Source organism: Danio aesculapii, chromosome 9 (genome assembly GCF_903798145.1).
Source record: "Danio aesculapii chromosome 9, fDanAes4.1, whole genome shotgun sequence".
In the NCBI taxonomy this organism is placed as follows: Eukaryota; Metazoa; Chordata; class Actinopteri; order Cypriniformes; family Danionidae; genus Danio; species Danio aesculapii.
The window spans coordinates 8,193,783-8,210,729 of NC_079443.1; the positions used below are offsets into that span (position 1 = coordinate 8,193,783).

The 16,947-nt window shown below is 36.8% G+C and overlaps 2 protein-coding genes across 2 annotated transcripts in view; both read left to right on the forward strand.

Moving 5' to 3' along the window:
* si:dkey-230p4.1 (rootletin) overlaps positions 1-6,150 on the forward strand; it is a 42,481-nt gene extending 36,331 nt beyond the window's left edge. Inside the window, exons 20-23 of the mRNA XM_056464777.1 lie at positions 927-1,118; positions 1,203-1,265; positions 4,717-4,788; positions 4,867-6,150. Of these exons, the coding sequence (XP_056320752.1) occupies positions 927-1,118; positions 1,203-1,265; positions 4,717-4,788; positions 4,867-5,094 (555 nt within the window). The 3' untranslated portion in view covers positions 5,095-6,150. The remainder of the gene's footprint in view (positions 1-926; positions 1,119-1,202; positions 1,266-4,716; positions 4,789-4,866) is intronic.
* A 3,665-nt stretch (positions 6,151-9,815) lies between these two features.
* bmpr2b (bone morphogenetic protein receptor, type II b (serine/threonine kinase)) overlaps positions 9,816-16,947 on the forward strand; it is a 161,720-nt gene continuing 154,588 nt past the window's right edge. The window contains exon 1 of the mRNA XM_056464729.1: positions 9,816-10,687. Within this exon, the coding sequence (XP_056320704.1) occupies positions 10,609-10,687 (79 nt within the window). The 5' untranslated portion in view covers positions 9,816-10,608. The remainder of the gene's footprint in view (positions 10,688-16,947) is intronic.

Sequence of the window (16,947 nt, forward strand, 5' to 3'; positions counted from 1 at the left end):
AAACCAGTCTGGCTATTCTCCTCTGGCATCAATTAGGCATTTGCGCCCACAGAACTGACACTCGCTGGATATTTTCTCTTTTTCAGACCATTCTCTGTAAAGCCTAGAGATGGTTGTGCCTGAAAATCCCAGTAGATCAGCAGTTTCTGAAATACTCAGACTAGCCCGTCTGAAAGTCAAAGTCACTTTAATCACCTTTCTTCCCCATTCTGATGCCCGGTTTGAACTGTTTCCATTGAGTAGTTGGACAGGTGTACCTAATAAAGTGGCCGGTGAGTGTAAATCTGCCCATAGCTTTTTTTATCCAGATTCTTTTTTATTTATTTATATTTTTTTTAATGTTGAAAACATTACAGTATCATTATAATAAATATTGAGAGATTTGTAATGATTACTTGCTGATTTTGGGAATGAAAAATTATTTCACTAACTATTCTTAAAAGCATTTGTGTATATTATGACCTGCAGGGGCACAATGTGAGACATTTGAGAGGTTCCCAAATCTCAGGCAATTTTTTTAATAGTATGTTTTATTTCAGGTTAATAGAGAATATCTTGTGCTTTGTCGTGTGCTCAAACCAACAATGATCCATGGGTTCATGCAAAAGAAGTTTTTAATTTATGTATATTTATTAGATTTTTATTTCGGATCTTTTGTGCCCTCTAGTCTTGTACTAACAAAATGGGCTTTTGAGAAAGTTTCTTAATAAAACACAATCTTAGTGGAATGTGGAAGCGTTCAAGCATGTATAGTGCTCTTTATTCAGTATTCAGTGACATGTCCCCCTTTTTTTGATTTTTTAAAATTGATTTTACAGTTCAAATTTTCGTTACAATAAATAAAAAAGATTTACCCTTTGGCCATATGCCCCCCCAACCACCACTGGTGATCTGGTAGTTGGTTTAATTTTGTCCCATATTATTAGGACAAAGAGCTGGGGTCTGGAGATGAGCTGGACACAGTATCTGCTGTTCATGGGCGTCTGTCTGCGATGCAGCAGGCTGTAGCACAACTGGAGGTGCAACAGAACCTTCTAGAGAAGAAAAACAGTCACCTAGAGAAGAAGATTGAGAGGCTACGAACTGAGCGACAGCACTTGAGAGAGACACTGACACAGGTGTGCGCACGCCTCTCAAAGGAACCATATATTATGATGTCGGCATGATTAATGTAGCTACTGTATTTGTTTGACCATCACCAGGTTGAGCTGGAGAGGGGGAAACTGAGACGTCAGCTGTCATCACAGTCAGAAGCTGGAGTTCTGGTATGATGGAGAGACTACATTTGCAATATATTTCTCTTCAGTTCTATTTGTCTTTCTTTGTGATGGATTGTCACAGTAGTATCCAGTCTGTTGAGTTATGCGAGGGATAATGTACATCCTGCCAGAATAAACCCTGACGGAACCCCTGATGTAAAACAGAAGGGTTTTTAATCGCACTGAATTGGTTTATTTTATAAAAATAACTAACTGGTTGTAAATTATCTTGCTTATTATGCAACCGCTTCCCAAATAAGTAGTTAACGAAGCACAAAATATTGATTTGAGATAAAAAATGTTTGAGTTCAAACTAGAAGAGTATATCAAACATAGACCATTTTGAGGAATGTAAACAATAACAATGGTCCTAATGTATTTTCTGTTTTACCATTTTAATTTCCTTAGCTTCCGAGATTCCAAAAAGGTCCATATATTGATAAATTATGTTATGATAGCTGTTTTAACGTGGAAATAGGACTGAATTGTCTCTAGTTACGGTTATGACCAGTGGTGTAACGTAACAAATTACATATACTCAAATTACTGTAATTGAGTAGTTTTTCTCAGGAATTGTAATTTACTAAGTTTTAGAAATGTTTTTAGAAGTTTTAGAAATGTGTACTTATAATTTTCCTTGAGTACATTTTTAGTGCAGTATTGATACTTTTACTCCACTATTTTCCTTCAACCTGCAGTCACTACTTTATTTTTCTTGTCTATTGGGATTAGAAAAATCAGTCCTGTAATAACTGTCCAATCAAAGCGCACATAGAAGCTAAACCGCATCTTATGACATGGGCGATTTATAATTGCAGCAAACTGTTTGGAAGCATTAAAAGTGTCCAAGAAGATGTCCAAAATCTTTACAGGCATTGACCCAGAGACGGTTTAAATGCATGTCACTGATGAGAAGATGACAGATGTTCACTGTATGATGACCGAAATGGCTTAAACACCCAGCAGGCACAATACGTCAACATGACATCAGATTGACGTTGCACCCCAACATTGTGGGGAGGTTGAATTTTGTTTGGAATGAAAATCAGATTAACTACAGAACCCAATGTCAACCAAAGTCAATGTCCAACATCCAACCTAAAATCAACCAAATATCAACATCTAATGATGGTACATCTTGATGTGTGGAGGTTACCACTATGACGTGTATCAGATGTATTATGGTTGCCATACTTGACGAATAAATGTCAGTATTTGACGTCAATATGACATTGGTTTAAGATGTTGGCTTGATCTTAGATTTTGGTCACTTTCCAACACAATCTAAAATCAACCAAAAATCAACATCATTTGATGTCGTTATTAGACATCAAAATAGTGTTGTTCTTAGACGCTGGCTAGACATTGAACTTTGGTCACCTGATATCACGACCTAAATCTAACCTAATATTAACATCTTTATGTCATTGTGTGCCTGCTGGGCAATGACTAAATGCACTACAGAATGTTACGTTTACACACATTCACAAATTACATCAGCCGTTCACAGCGTAATACTCATTACTCACTACTCTTGAGTACTTTTGAAAGGTCTACTTTATATACTCTGAGTAATATTTATAACTCTACTTGCACTACATTTTTAATCAAGTAATGGTACTTTTACTTGAGTAATTTTTCAGTACTCTTTACACCACTGGTTATGACATAGTATAATGGTTATGACATGGTATGATAAAAAGCAGGAAATGTTCAAGGGCCATTGACATCACCTCATTGAAATGGTCTATATGACTGCAGCTCTATATCACCACTATTATTATAAATAATGGTGACAAAAGATGTAGATTTGGGATTAAACTGTTTACATTTTTACATTTGTTCTCTTAAAATCCATTACAAAACAATCATCAAATAATGAGCACAACAACAAATTTAAAGGACTGATAGTACTTAAAGGGATATTTCACCCAAAAATGAAAGTTTATTCATTATTTACTCACCCTCAAGTGGTTTTAAATCATGTTTTGAAGAATTTTTGAAACCAATAATGGTTGATTTCCATTGTAGGAAAAGCAAATACTATGGACGTCAATGGTTACAGGTTTACTTTAACCTTTTTTTGTCTTCAACAGGGTGAATAAATGATGACAGAATATTCAGTTTTGGGTGACTTATCCCTTTAATTCCTCCAATTTCATTTTCAAAGTAATAGAACTATTACAGAGGCAGTAGCTAAAATTTTATGTTTTGCGATTATCAGCAATGAACCCTTCACATTTTCATTTTCGGGTTTCTCGGTAGCGGAGGTTGTTATAGTTGGATAAACTTACAGTGCAGAGAATGGGAGAGTACAGCAAGTTTTTACAATACTATTTGCTGAAATAATAAAAGAAAAACTTGATAATGGTCTTACCGAGACTTTCAGAAAAAGAAAATAAATTGTGTGAGACTGATGACGTCAACCAGTAGAGAGAACATCAAATTTACTGTCCTGCCCATACACGCTGCATTACAAACTCCTTGCTCAAGCGGTAATTCGTTTTTGTAATTTGATGAAAAGATGATATTATACATATAAATGTTCATACGTTTTTTTAAAAATCCAAGTATTAAAAGCTTTCAAGGATTTAAGAAGCTGATGACCGTTAAACACATCATAACAGTCTTGTGAAAAGGGTCCATAAAATCATTGTTATTGAGGAATGGCATGCCTCTGAATGTCGAAAGCGACCAATCAGAATCAAGTATTCCAGAGAGCCATGTATTAAGCAATATTATTTCAGAACACACTTTCAACTATTTTTGTTTTAGTCATATGCTATAGTAGTACTATTTTAATTTTTTCAAATATCTTATTTACTGTTATCTGCTTGATTTTTCGTTGCTTGTGCTCTGCCAAAAAATTATTAGAGAAATTTATTGTGGATTGGATTCTGAGATTTTCAAAATACATCGCTATTATCTCTTGGAATAATTCCGAGTCTAGTTTTTAACAGCAGATATTGCTCAAGGCTAGTTTTTAATTGTACACACAGATGCTCATGAGGAAGAGTGCTTGTGTGTTCAGTGAGTAATGTTAAGTTGGCTGTTATGTCATGAGATGTAATGTAAAGATAGCTCACTACAACACTCTTGCAGTTAAACCTTTCCTAACTTAGTTAATAATTATCTTAGGTTCAAGTGGTATGTGTAAGGAATTGGATGCAAGCAGAGCATAGCTGTTTGTAAAGCATACAGTGCCATCTGCTGTTAAAAACGAAGCTCAGAATTGCTTCAAGAGAGAATAACGATGCAGTTTGAAATTCTATGTTGCCTTAGGTGTAGTCCTTGCCCTGAAACCATTTATTTATTTTATCATGCTAAGCCTTTCTCCTAATATAATATACATTTTGTTAACATCATCACGAACATGCAAAAATCAAACGATTTTTAAATCTCTCTTATGTAAATTGACAGCGAAAAAGGAAAAATAGCTCAATGTTGTGTTATGTAGGACCAGTCAGATGGTACAGACGAGGCAAAGCTGAAGCATCTCCAAGTCCGAGCCAATGAACTGGAGGAACAGGTTTGTCCTTCAACCCTTCATCTGTTCATTAGTATTCTGGCATCTAAACGGCCTTACAGCTTAAACCCAATTTTCTAGGTTCACCATCTTCGTCTCATGTTGGCGGTGGACCATCGGCAGAGGGCAGAGTTCATCGAGCGCTCTCTAAAGAACAGCCAGAGTCTGATGTCCCTCAGACAGGATCTAAATGAGTCTTTATCTACCGTCTCACTGCGGCCCATCCCGTCAGTGCTGGACTCTGAGACTCAGAGACTGGACAGGAGCATTCGAGAGGAAGAGCTGCGACTGACTCTCAGCCAAAGCTAAAGACACAAACACTCCTTCATGTTGAAGAACTATTATATAGTTCATATTGTTGCACCTAATAGTCAGTAATTTAGGCCGTGAACCTAAGGTTAATTATACACTCAGGGTTTGAAATTATTGAAATTATAAGTTTGGATGCATTAAGATTTTAGTTTTTTAAAAGAAGGTTTAAGAATGGATATGTTATAAAATGTAATTATTCCTGTGATTTCAAAGCAGAATTTTGAGCATCATTACTCCAGTCTTCAGTGTAAAATGTTCCTTCAGAAATCATTCCAATATGATGATTTGCAGCTCAAAAAATATAATTTTTATGGAAACTGCAGTATGTTAATATGCTAAAAGTACCCTATTTGTGTATTTATCAGGAATATATTAATAAATGACTTCAATTTTAATGCTTTCAGAGGTTATATCAAATACACGTGGTTATTTGAAAACTAAAATGTAATGCGCATTGATTATAAGAACCATTATTATTAATAGTTAAGTATATAAGTAGTTAATAGAATATAGTAAAGATATAGTAGTATTTAGTATGTGTGTGTTTGTGTATATATATCTTAAATAGTTTTTATAGTTAATTAATATTTAATTAATATTTATGGTTAATTGTTTATAATAGAGCTACAAATCTGCATATTAGACTGGAATAATGACCCCTTTTGCTTTGTCACAAATAAAATACATTTAAAGTTATTTAAGATTGAAATGGCAAATCTCAAAGTGCTGCTTTTAGTATTTATCATTAAATGAAAGCACCGTTTGTAAGTAGAATAGTAGCAGTATGTCAATAAAATCAACAAAACTTAATGTTTCCAAACCTTCGACCATTACTGTATTGATGTATTTTTCATGCGAGTTATTCTTAAAATACTAATTAGCTACCAACTATTTCATATGGCGAAGCTCTGCTTTAATGTCTGAAAGCTTTGTTATCGTGTTTACTGTACTTTGAAAGCTGTTCTGTCAGTGTTATAATGTGTGCAATATTACCAATCTGTTTAATCAGTTATAATACTATGAGCTATTTTTATAATGTATTCTTTTTTTAAATAAACCTATTTGATATTGGAAAAAAACCTGTTTCAATCCCAGGTTTGATCTTCAGGGAATGCATAATAATATGACAATAATTTATTAGAAAACACACTTTCAAATCTTTCTGGTATGTGTGACAGCTTTGCTTGAAAGTCTTGAATGTGTTCGAATCAATTACTGAGCACTTGATTTTAATAACAGGCTTGTGTCATTTAAAGGCTCTGGTGCTCCCGCGAGTCATTACCTCGTATGAACTTGTTAGACGGTGTCTGTCGCCAGGGGGCGCTGTTTGTATGAAAACTGCGTGTGGGCTAAAAGTTGCCCACATGTGCAATCCTACTTTTTTTGTAATCTAATCTTGCTCAATTTTGATAGTATCGACACAAAGGCACAATCAAAATACACGCAATCCAAGTTCATGATGCCAAATAAGTTATTACAATAACCTTTGCTTTTAAAATGTACTGGCATGGCTATTATTGTAATACATTTCAGTTGCTTATGTGAGTGCAGTTTATAAAAACATAAGCAGGTCATATTTAATCCTAGATTTAATCTATAAAAATTGACGAAATGCATCTTATTTTTCAACACAAACTGTTTTCCGATAATGTGCGAGAGTTCTGATTCATTGGCCGTTATTGGGTAATAATGAGATTAAATATCAAAGCGCAGTAAATTATGTTGTGGTACAATCCACTAAGACAATGCTGTAAAATAATATGGAATGAGAAATACGAGCAGCATATTGAGCTGTTTTGTACAACTTAAAATAGCTGGAAGCGAGTGACATTGTAAGGCAGACACATTCAGTTTACAAATGGCCATACCATGTGAAATATAAGATGGATGGAAAACTAAGACTGTTTGGGTGCTTGGTTGTCATGATTTTCACTCGTGAAGGCACTATGAGGCTGTGTCTTAAACAAATAAGTACAGGATTGGGAAACAAATTAAGAGCAATGACAAATGGCAAAGGATTTAACACATAGCATAGTTAATATGGTAATCTAGATGTTACTACAATAAGATCAACATAAATAATCATAAGATTTCCTTCAAGCAGTTTTAAATATTCTTACGCTTCAAGAAGCTTTCAGAAGCACCACTATAATGGATAAGATACATTTCCACTTATTTCTGCTGTAGTTTTGACAAAGATGCTTGTTTTCAAGCTCGTTCAGTAACATAAAGTGTTTCCAAAATGTCTATGTCAGAAAAAATAGTCACTGAAAGGTAAACTAAATATTTTTTAGCAGTTGTAGTAATTTAAATAACATAAAACTTACTTAAATTGCTAATGCTTTCTCTTTTTGTAAATTGTAGATCAGCGTTTCTCAACCACATTCCTGGAGGACCACCAACACTGCATGTTTTGGATGTCTCATTTTTCTGTCACACCCATTACGGGTCTTTCAGTCTATGCTAATGAGCTGATTATATGAATTAGGTGTGTCTGGATAAGGAGACATGGAAAATATGCAGAGCTGGTGGTCCTCCGGGAACGTGGTTGAGAAACACTGCCCTAGATGATTGTATGTGAAAAGTTAGGATGCATTGATATATATATTTAGCCAATACCAATAACACTTTATGTTTGGAATATGTATAATTTAAAGATGTATACACTGTAGGCTGATGAATAAATGCATGCTGTTTTTACTCTGAATACTAAAACAAAGGAAAAACAGCAAGAAAACATCTAGATCTTTGTTTTCTATGAATCGTTTTCAAATTGCAATTGCAGAATCGTCTCTACGTCCTATAATGGAAACTCCCACAGTGCTGACATCTAACTCTGTTAAACCATGTATTAATATGTGCAAAAGCACCACCAGTCAAAACCCTCATTGCCAGCAGACAGCACACATTTAGAACAAGCTTTCAATACAAGCTGAAGTAATAATAATAATAATTTCTTATTAGGTAGAAAACAATGACATAAAAATGACAATATTGAGATATTGTGCATCACAAGTGAACATCCCGGTTCAGCAGTTTCTGAAATACTCAGTCCAGCCTATCTGACATAAACTCTCTACTAGAAACACATTTCATCCTCATTTTGGTGCTTGTTTTGAACTTCAGCATAACTTTATTTATTTTTAGCATGTCTGCTGCAGATGTATTTAAAAACTGTTTAGTCTGGAAAACATCCTCTGTGTTCAAAGGTCTGAAGAAGGTCTGCTGAATGAACATTCTACCTTTTCAAACATCTTAAAGACATCTGCAAATTGACTTCTAGACGTTGTGTAGATGAGCAAATGCTCTAATAAATACATCTCACTCACTTTCCTTCAGCTTAGTCCCTGGTGATTTATCAGGGGTTGCCACAGCCGAATGAACCGCCAATTGCTTTGGCATATGTTTTATGTGCCGGATGCCCTTCCGGCTGCAAACCAGCACTAAGAGTGCACATAAATATGTCTTCCGGATGTAAACACAAACATCAAACAGACATCTCTGCAATATACATGTGCTATAAGCGGTCTTGACTACATCTACATGTTTAAATCCATTAGATTGATGCACACATGAATTTTGGTGGTTTATGAAGACTTTCCATTGGCGTAATGTATTTTATACTGTAAAACTGCCATATTAACACTACCCCTGAACTTAACTTCACAGAAAACCTCGCTAAGAAATGATTTTTTAGTTTTGAATTACGAGGACACAGGGCATGTCCTCATAAACCACCTCAAAATTGTAATACCAAGGTAATTCCCACGTAATTATACTAATTTCATGTAAACCTCACTCCTCTGACCTCAAAAGGTGCTCTAGTGAAAGACACTAGAGGCCATGTTCTTTAGCCTTCTAGAGCAACCGACTCCCATGCGGAAAGTTGCCAGTTCGATCCTAGCTCAGAACAGGTTGAGTAGTGTATGCCCGGCGGAGTTACATTGGTGCCGTGACCCGGATGGGAGTGAGGTTTAGGGGGTGAGTGTAGCGGAGGCCAGCTAGTAAAATGCTGCGCAGGTAAACCTCACTCCTCTGACCTCTAAAGGTGCTCTAGAAGCCATGGTCTTTAGCCTCCTTGGTGGAGCAACCAACTCCCATGTGGAAGGTCACCAGTTTGATTCAAGCTTGGAGCGGGTTGGGTGGTGTCGGACCAGTGGGGTTATACACGCATATAATTTTTTTCACTTGATTTTCACTTGTTGTGATGCACAATATTGTGAAAGCAGCAATATTGTAAAGAATTTTTAATTGTTTTTGTCCTAATGCGAGATTAGATTGAGATATTAAGGTTAAATATGGATAAATTATGGATTATTTCAACCTGTTCAAATGTGTTCTGCTGGTCATAAAGATTTTGATAGATGCCTTCCACATATATATTTGGCATATATAAAAAGTACAAAAATACTGTAATAGCAGACAGGCTATTTAAATTTCCAATAATACCATGGAGTTTGACTAAAAACAATCTAGGAATTTGCGTGAACAGTTTTGGTTTGTGTGAAACGAATTACCCAGCAATAGTAATCATAAATGTTGCATGTTTGGGCTAAACTATTGTGATGGTGGATTTGTAAGGTTGGGATGGAAAAAGAAAGCATGACAGACAACTTAAAATCGAATTGGATTGGAAGAGAGAGAGAGGGAGAGAGAGAGAGAGAGAGGTGGGGGTGGAGGAGGAGGACTGGCTGCCCTTCATCTGTCTGCTCTAGGCGGAGCTGAAGTTACCGAGAGCGGCCGCGGGAGCTCGACACGATCCGCGGGGCGATAATCATCCACAACGGGGAGAAAAGCACTAATTTAACCGAAGAGACCCTGACCGACCAGCAATCAGTTTAACGACCATCACACAGTCTACCGACAGTCGCCGCGCTGTTCATTACAGGCCTCTGTCGCTTTGGATCGGACTCAATGTCGCTCCTGTTCGGCCGCTTGAGCTCGACGCCTTCTGCCGCAGGTTTGCTTCATTTCAGAGACATAATTTCAGGGCTAATGCAGGAATAAAACCGGGCACAGTCGGGAAATGTCGGACATGTCGTCAGCTCGTGAAGCTAAACATCGACTGAAGCGGACTGACACCAAGAAACCTGACCCATATTGAGATCCTGAGCTCGAGCATCTGGACCAGAACCAAATATTACATCGAAACTAAATCTTGTTTATAAACACAGACGACAACCAGAGAGACGCGGTCACAGAAGGCTTTGAGACCTCTTATTTTATTTTTAAGACATGTGAGGAAGTGTATTATACATATTGTATAAAATATATAAGCGCTCAAACTCCGAACCAGCATGGAGAAAATGCGTTTATAAGCTGTTTATCAAAACCAAAGGCATCTAAAATCATGCGCTGCCTCCAAATCTTCATCTGCACTAGTCGTTTCGGACTATTCGCTCCGTGCACATGAGCTTGAACTTCGGTCGATAGAAAGAAGAAGGGGGGATAAGAAAATCTAGTTACTGGAACTTTTTTTTGGAGCAGAATTCATCCAGAAGCGGCAGCAGGATGAGAGTGCGGATCTTAAACCGGACAGCAGTACTGCCACTCGGGCTCTTCTCAATGCTTCTGCTCAGTGCTGTGGCTGGTAAATATACCTCAGATCTACATTTGAACCTTTTAACTGTGTGCATCCAGAGTCCATGTTACATTATTTTGGGCTTAAGTGTGTGTTGTTCGTATCACTCAGCGCTGCACACTGTAATGCGAAGTGAACTGAATCGATTTTGCAGCCCAAATATGAATGGGATCGTCTTGTTTCGTATTGCTTTTCTGCGTTAGTGTTCATTTGCAACGTCTTAAAGGGTGTCCTCTTTTTGTCAGTCCCGTTAAACCAAAGTGGATTTACTTTGGAGTTGTTTACCACACAAGTAGATGCTTAGTGGTACTTGATTGAGGTAAAGTTGGTTTTACATTGGTACATTCGTTCAGTAACAACTTGTCACATGCTTCCTATGTTGTACACCATGGTAGGCTACTTTGAATATTCAGCCTGAAATCACATGTAAGTATGACTTCAAAACAACTTTAGCACTATTTATTTGACCGTGTTGTACGTAGACATTTATTAGCTGCTAATATGATTTCACTATTTAGAATTTGAATACTTAAGAATACTTTGCTGAAATTATATTTTTGAAGGAGAAAGTCTGAATTTGTGAATATAAAAACAACTTTACCTCAATCTTGGGAGGAAAGGTAAAACTATACTATCACTGGAGAGTATTTCTGCATACCTGGTCAAGTTCTGTTATTACATTTCAGGTTTTGTGATGGCTTGGTTCAAACAACAACACCAACAAAATAACATTTGCTATTAATTTACTCAACCTCATGCCATTCGAGATATGAAGGACTTTTCTTCAGTAGAACATTAAAGAGGATTTTTAGAGGACTGGCCTTGAGTGCATTTTTACGACAGTCTGTAGCATGAGCTTCCTGTCAAACATCATTAGCTCACACACTCCTCGCTGTTGTGAACGTGCTCGAGATGTTTTTGGAGGCAGTGGATTAAAGACAATAATATTGTAATTAACATTTAGTTTCTTGGACAAACCAATCAGTTGTATTGTCAGCAGCCACTGTTATTCATTTCGATAACAATTTTTGAAGTGATTGTAGCCGTTGACTTGCATATTTTAACCAGAAGGACCACAGTTTAAACTAAAAAGCCAGAAAAGTTGAAGCCCTTGATGGCTTGAGGGTGAGTAAATTAACAGGGAATTTTAATTTTAAGGGGAACTATCCCTTTAAATTGTATGAGCAGTCTAAATTAGTACTTTGGTGGCCTGCATTTACCAAAAACAGTTGAAGTAGATCTTATCATTGGTTCTTTAGTAAAGTGATTGTGTCAGATGTTATTACTACTATAATGTTATACAACTGTTATGGCACATGTCCTAATAATTTTGATATTTACTTATATTTTTTGTGTTTTGGTCTGTTTTTAATGCAAAAAATTAATGTACGAAATGTATTCTGGTTTAATAATCCAGACATGATTAATTCCATTCATTTCCATCATCTGTGGTTTGTTGATGGAAGTTAAATGATTCTGCTGGAGTTTTAGTTAATTTAAGCTAAAGATATTTGACTTTGCATTGGTCATTATGTACAGAAGCAGGTGCTTTTTGGGACATTTGGAAATATTTTTTTGTTTTTTTAGTTGTTGATTTCGTTTTCGAGTTTTATTAGGACTCAAATTTTGCTATTTCATTTTATTTAAACGTTGGCAGCAATGGAGTGCACAGTCAAGTTAAAAACAAGGCTGTGCATAAATCACACACAGACTGGGGAACATTCAGAGAGGGTGTTTTGATGTCTGTTTCTTCTCTCTTGCTTTTATATAGATCAGTTCGACCATGCTGTGTGTCAGCCACAGCCATTAGAGACTGTTTACCCCGTTGTTATGGATATGCAGTTAGTCATCAGATCACAAGCATGTGATCTTGTACCATCGATTGTTTTAAGTCCCCTGAAAAGTCCCTAAGACTTCTGGAATGTGATGGATGGATATATTTCCCCATGTTGTTTGCAAGAATTCATTGAAGCATTCGTATTAATTAAGCAGCAATTACATACATGAGTTTTGTGGGGCACACTGTAAAAATGCATTAATTTTGTCATAACACAAATCAATTAAGGTAACTTAACAAACTGAATTGAATTGAAGATAAAACAATTAAGTTGTCGCCCAAAAAAATCTCATGAGTTGTGCTATTTCAGCTCATTTTAAATAAGTAGTATGAACAAGCAGCAAAAATAATGTTTTGAGTGTAGTTGGTGTTTCATGTGACCCAACAGCACCGCTGATAGCTGGGAATGTATTTTTGATTTAAGCCTTGACCTCGATGAGATAACAGTCTCTGCCTTGTACAATAGATTAGGCTGCGGATGGAAGGAGAAGCATATCACGAAATTGTCAGTTGTGCGCTATTCCTTAAAAGCTGTTTGTAATGTCTTACTCCTTAAGAAATTAAAACATTTGACTAACATATTTAAAATGTTGCATTAGAAGAAGACTCCAGTCATAAGTTGCCAAGAAAAAACTGGATGTCCCGTGGAGGGTTTCCATGTTGAGGTCACACAACCAATGGTGTTATACAACTTTAAAGTTTCTTTGTATTAACAACTTAACATTTTGTTTATATTTTTAAATGCATTTTTGCTCAAATAAATGCAGCCTAGGTGAGCATAAGAGACTCAAAAACAAAATCTTGTAAAAAATGGGACTTTGATCTTTGCTCGAAAAACTTTTAATGTTGAAAAGGTTTGCAAAGTGACTTTTATTGGCCGTTTTAGTAGTTTGAAAAGAGATATTGTCTGGGTTGGGCATGTAAGTTATGGTACAAAAACTAAAGTAATTGAAATGAGTTGCCAGTACTTTTTCTGTTTGATTACAGATACAGTGTGTATATTGTAAGGAAATAATATATAAATAAGTTTCGCTCTGTTTCCTATAGAGTATATTTGTATATTGCTTGATTTTCTTTTTCCAAAACCATTTGACAGTTTCCTTGGCTGTGTCTTGGAACATAGTCTTGCTGAAATGTCCACTCTGGTTTTATCTTCATCATCCTGATAATGTAAATGTTGGACTGAAGTAGCTCATATTAATTTACACCCGATGGAGGGCGGAGGGTTGCTGAATAACTACTGAGAGATTTCAGCTGCTGTCTGGGCTTTCACTGCCTTTCTACACCTTCCTTTCTTCATGTGTCCAATACTTTGTCCCTGTGTCGTTTAATTTTATAACACATAACTTCATTTGTAAACTAATTAGATTTGTTTTCTTTGCATATGTAGATTTCGTTGGTTGTAATCAACATCTGGTGAATATGTCAAGTCAACAGCACCCTTAGAAATATGTTTTCTGAGAAAAATGGTGACGTGTTGATACTAATTTCCCCCACTGTATGCATATATATAAGTGCATCAACAAAATATCTTTCATTATATTAATCCAGGTCATTTCTGGTCACAAAATAACCTGGCATTGCTTTCTGAGAAATGGAAAAGCTAAATTCAGAGCCTGCACTTGCAGTTATTTATTATGAGTCATAGCTTTAGCTTTGATTCTCAATTTCATATAGTTAATTCCACATGGCACATCAATACTTTAGAGGAACGTTTCTATAACTAATCCAATAACTATTGTTCCTATACTGTTTGGCAGAAGAAAGATTTGCTTTTTGGAATGTTCACACAGAATGAACTAGGAAAATATTTTGTTATGTGAACACTTTTGGGAGGAAAATAAATTTCTACTTCAGAGTTGGGTCTAATCCAACATAACAAGAACTATCAATGATGTAAATGTATTGCTGTTTGTTTTTTTACAGTATTACAGGACGTACACAAAAAGTTGTCTTCATCTGTGAGGCCTTGCTGATGATATGTACTAACATGTCAAGTTGTGTTTGGTCACATAGTCCTGCTTTTTGCTCATTCAATTGCATAACATCCACATCACACAACAAAAAAATAAGACAGGACTATTCATGCCACAGCATATTCAAGTTTAAGCTAATGTTAAATAATGTGCTTGATGTCTCTTCAGAATTTCTGCATGCTTGGGGTATGAATGAAACAAAAAAATTGTCCTGGAGGAACCTGGTCGCTAGTTCCTATAACTAAGTTCTTATAACTACCAGCCCGAAAGCCCCCTTTTAGTCAATCTCTAGAACAAAAACTTTCATTGAGCTGATCCTCAATGTCCTGCGAGGAATGTGATTTCAGCTTTTGCGGTTGTAACTACGGAGGTAAGACCACACGATGAGGTTACAGTGGAGACAGACATGGTAATTAAAAGTGTAGTCTTGCCTAGCCATGCTGGTAAACCCGTTCGAGGTCTCATCACAGGCTCATTTTAAAACTGTTAGGAGCTGCCACAGTGATTTAGATCCAAGTTAGACCTTAGACGGGTAGTTAGTTTCACTCGAGAGGGTTTATTGCTGTAATGTGCCACGGTAGGGATTGGGCCCTGCAGAAACCAACGAGAGGACGGTTTGTCGAGCATGGAAAAGATTAAGATGAAGGGGAGGTTGTGCTGCGTGTGAGAGCCATTACCCCGTCTGTGACCGCTGCAAAAAAGCGTGAAGCTATGGATCTTTTGCCACTCTGCTGAGCCCATCAGCACTCATTACTCTCTCTCACACACACACACATATGTGTGTAACATGACCATTAAGGCTCTGGATGGTTCATATGCAGCACTTGGCACTTTTCAGAGACAACAGGCTCTGGTATGAGATTCTAGCTGGGCCATGAAGAGAGGTATTGTGTTCTTGATCAAGGACGTTCTGTGGAGCATCCAGTACTGTGCTTCAATTACTAGATAATGGGCTGTGCTCTATGTTTGAGACACGAGCAAGCCTGTATCTTGACCTTGTGTCTTATCTTGGACACAATATCTAAACCTGCTGCCAGACGACAAGCTTAGTTCACTTAGAGTGGCAGAATTCCTCAGGCTTTGTCATTTTTGTTTTATTTGAAAATAAATCTAATGCTTTGTGCTTTTAGACTAGTATGATTTACATTTATTCTTGACAAGTTTTATGCATGTTTACAGTGCATCCGGAAAGTATTCATAGCGCTTCACTTTTTCCACAGTTTTTTATGTTACAGCCTTATTCCAAAATGGATTAAATTCATTTATTTCCTCAAAATTCTACACACAATACCCCATAATGACAATGTGAAAAAAGATTTTTTGAAATTGTTGCAAATTTATTAAAAATAAAACACCAGAAAAATTACTTGTACATAAGTATTGTTTTGCTGGAAGATGAACCGTCGCCCCAGTCTGAGGTTAAAAGCACTCTGAAGCAGGTTTTCATTCGGTATGTCTCTGTGCATTGCTGAATTGATCTTTCCCTCTATCCGGACTAGTCTTCCAGTTCCTGCTTCTTAAAAACATCCCCACAGCATGATGCTGCCACCACCATGCTTCACTGTAGGGATGGTATTAGCTTGGTGATGATTAGTGCCTGGTTTTCTCCAAACATAACGCCTGGCATTCACTCCAAAGAGTTCAATTTTAGTCTCATCAGACCAGAGAATTTTGTTTCTTTTGGTCTGAGAGTCCTTCAGATGCCTTTTGGCAAATTCCAGATGGGGAGTGGCTTCTGTCTGGCCACTCTACCATACACTCCTGATTGGTGGATTGCTGCACAGATGGTTGTCCTTCTGTAAGGTTCTTCTCTCTCCACAGAAGAACGCTGGAGCTCAGACAGAGTGACCATCGGGTTATTGATCACCTCCCTGACTAAGGCCCTTCTCCCCCCATCACTGATGGCCGGCCAGCTCTAGGAAGAGTCCTGGTGGTTCCAAACATCTTCCACTGACGGATGATGGAGGCCACTGTGCTCATTGGAACTTTCAGAGCAGCAGACATTTTTCAGTAACCTTCCCCAGCCTTGTGCCTTGGGACAATCCTGTCTCGGAGGTCTACAGACAATTCCTTTGTCTTCATGCTTGGTTTGTGCTTTGACATGCACTGTCAACCCTGGGACCTTATAAAGACAGGGGTATGCCTTTTCAAATTATGTCCAATCAACTGAATTTATCATTGGTGAACTCCAATTAAGCTGCTGAATGATCAGTGGAAACAGAATGTAACTGAGCTCAATTTAGAGCTTCACGGCAAAGGCTGTGAATACTTGTGTATATGTGATTTTTTTCAAGTTTTTTATTTTTGAATCTGCAACAATTTACAATTGTCATTATGAGGTATTATGTGTAGAATTTTAAGGAAATAAATGAATTTAATCCATTTTGGAATAATGGATGATAGAATCATCTCAGTCTGGTTTCTTAAACATGACACTGTACTCAAATGACCCCCAC